This window comes from Etheostoma cragini, chromosome 12, assembly GCF_013103735.1.
Source record: "Etheostoma cragini isolate CJK2018 chromosome 12, CSU_Ecrag_1.0, whole genome shotgun sequence".
Taxonomy (NCBI): Eukaryota; Metazoa; Chordata; class Actinopteri; order Perciformes; family Percidae; genus Etheostoma; species Etheostoma cragini.
In genome coordinates, this window is record NC_048418.1 from 122,370 (window position 1) to 124,802 (window position 2,433).

The 2,433-nt window shown below is 50.1% G+C and overlaps 1 protein-coding gene across 1 annotated transcript in view; it reads right to left on the minus strand.

Annotated features, from left to right (window-relative positions):
- Window positions 1-724: 724 nt before the first annotated feature.
- LOC117953888 (C-C chemokine receptor type 9-like) overlaps window positions 725-2,433 on the minus strand; it is a 2,416-nt gene continuing 707 nt past the window's right edge. The window contains exon 4 of the mRNA XM_034887312.1: window positions 725-2,267. Within this exon, the coding sequence (XP_034743203.1) occupies window positions 1,812-2,267 (456 nt within the window). The 3' untranslated portion in view covers window positions 725-1,811. The remainder of the gene's footprint in view (window positions 2,268-2,433) is intronic.

A 2,433-nucleotide genomic window follows, 5' to 3' on the forward strand; every position in this document is an offset into this window, starting at 1 on the left:
ATGGAGTCTGGTGGGTTTGGTGATGGTGATTTCTGTTTCATGTTAAACTAAAAGGATCTTACTCTTTAACTAAAAGGTAAATCTCTGTAGGGATCCATCCCATAATGTAGTCACACACTTAGAATAATAATCTGACTTCAACCTTTCTATTTTCCTAAAGGAATCTAATAGAATTGTGTAAATGTTGTTGACAACGGGACCACAGAAGACAGATGTTTCCAGTTTCCATGGTGTCACATGTCCAGGTGCCATGTGACAGCCTGTGGCCCCGGGGTCCTCTGGGAGAATCCTCTGGAGGCTGTTTGTTGAACAGAGAATAACAGAAGTGATGATCGGGAGGGTTGAAACGGTCGATGCTCTGCATCATGTTTTCAGAGAACAGAGAGGGTAAAGGAGGAAGGAAGTGAAGAAAGAGACAGATGGGACTTCCAGTTTGTCGTTGGCATGTTTTAATGTTTCTAAACAAAACACACAGACGCAGATATGTACATGCAGCACACCCAGGTACCTTACTGCTAAGAGATGCTAACAGATGCTAACAGCACACCTTGCACACTAACTTCTAACAGATGCTAACAGTTAATAACAGATGCTAACAGCTCATATGTACATGTAGCACACCCAGGACACTAACTGATACCAGTTGCTAAAGAAGCTAACAGCTGGGGAATTATGCTAACATATGCTAACAGCTGATATGTACACTACAGCACACCCAGGACACTCCTCAGCAACTGTTGGCAGCTGTTAGCAACTGTTTGCTTCTGTTAGCAGCTGTTAGCATCCTTAAGCAGCGGTAACAGCTTTTAGCAGCTGGTAACAGCTTTTAGCAGCTGTTAGCATCCTATAGCAGATTTTAGCAGCATTTAGCATCCTTGAGCAGCTTTTAGAAGCTGTTAGCATCCTCTAGCAGATGTTAGCAGCTTTTAGCATCCTTTAGCAGCAGCCACATTTCTTTTTGTTGACATTAAACAAGCAGCAGGTTTCTGTGGGAGAGAAGAGAGCAGCTCCAGATCGATTCACATTCAACGTCCAGGAAACACCTTGAGTTAGCGTCCCATAGACAGGGCAGACAGGAAGTACTCGAGTTAGCATCCCATAGACACCGTAAACAGGAAGTACTTGAGTTAATGTCCCGTAGACAGCACAGACAGGAAGTGGCCCTAGCAAGCGACTCTCCAGCAATGTCGCCTCGAGGTCTCGCCGTCTGGTCAAATCCAGGAAAAATCTTCACAAAAGTCCAACAAACATCCTGAGAAAGTTCAGGAAACGTCCTGTGAAACCGCGGCTAATGTCATGAGAAAGTCCAAGAAAAACTGTCGCTAACGTCCTGAGAAACCGTCGCTAACGTCCTGAGAAACCGTCGCTAACGTCCTGAGAAACTGTCGCTAACGTCCTGAGAAACCGTCGCTAACGTCCTGAAAAACTGTCGCTAACGTCCTGAGAAACCGTCGCTAACGTCCTGAAAAACCGTCGCTAACGTCCTAAGAAACTGTCGCCAACGTCCTGAAAAACAGTCACTAACGTCTTGTAAAAGTGTCGCTAACGTCCTGAGAAACCATCGCTAACGTCCTGAGAAACCGTCGCTAACGTCCTGAGAAACCATCGCTAACGTCCTGAGAAACCGTCGCTAACGTCCTGAGAAAACGTCGCTAACGTCCTAAAAAAACGTTGCTAACGTCCTGAGACACCGTCACTAACGTCCTGAGAAACCGTCGCTAACGTCCTGAGAAACCGTCGCTAACGTCCTGAGAAACCGCAGAAACCGCTAACGCCCCGCAGACGGCCCAAACAGGAAGTGGCGTGCGTCTCTACAGCGAGAGCACCTGCGAGGTGTCGCTGTCTGACATCACCGTGGCCCTGGTGGAGCTGCGGCAGCTCTTGCTCTGATTGGCCGGCGCGTGGCGGCGGCGGGGGCGGCAGACGCCCAGAAGCTGCAGGACGTCGCGGCGGAAGCGCCGTCCGATGAAGGCGTACAGGAAGGGGTTGAGGCAGGCGTGCAGGTACGCCAGGCTCTTCAGCACCTGGCCCGCCGTGTCAAAGCGCTTCATCTCGGCGCACGCCATCGTCCCGTTGGCCGCCTGCGCCGCCTGCACCGCCAGCACGGCGTTGTACGGCAGCTGCGTCACAACGAATGCCGCCACCACGGCCAGGATGACGCACAGCGCGCGGTGCTTCTGGAAGCTGCGCGTCTTCAGCAGCGTCGCCGCGATGGCGCTGTAGCAGAACGCCATGACGACAAAGGGCACGCAGAAACCGAACATCACCTGCAGACCGACGAGAAGCGGGAAAACCACACGTGAATACAGTGTTTTATTTTGAAATTCTTCTGATTTAAAAAAGCTCTGAGTTCACATTAAAAAGAGACACACACACACACACACACACACACACACACACACACACACACACACACACACACACACACACACA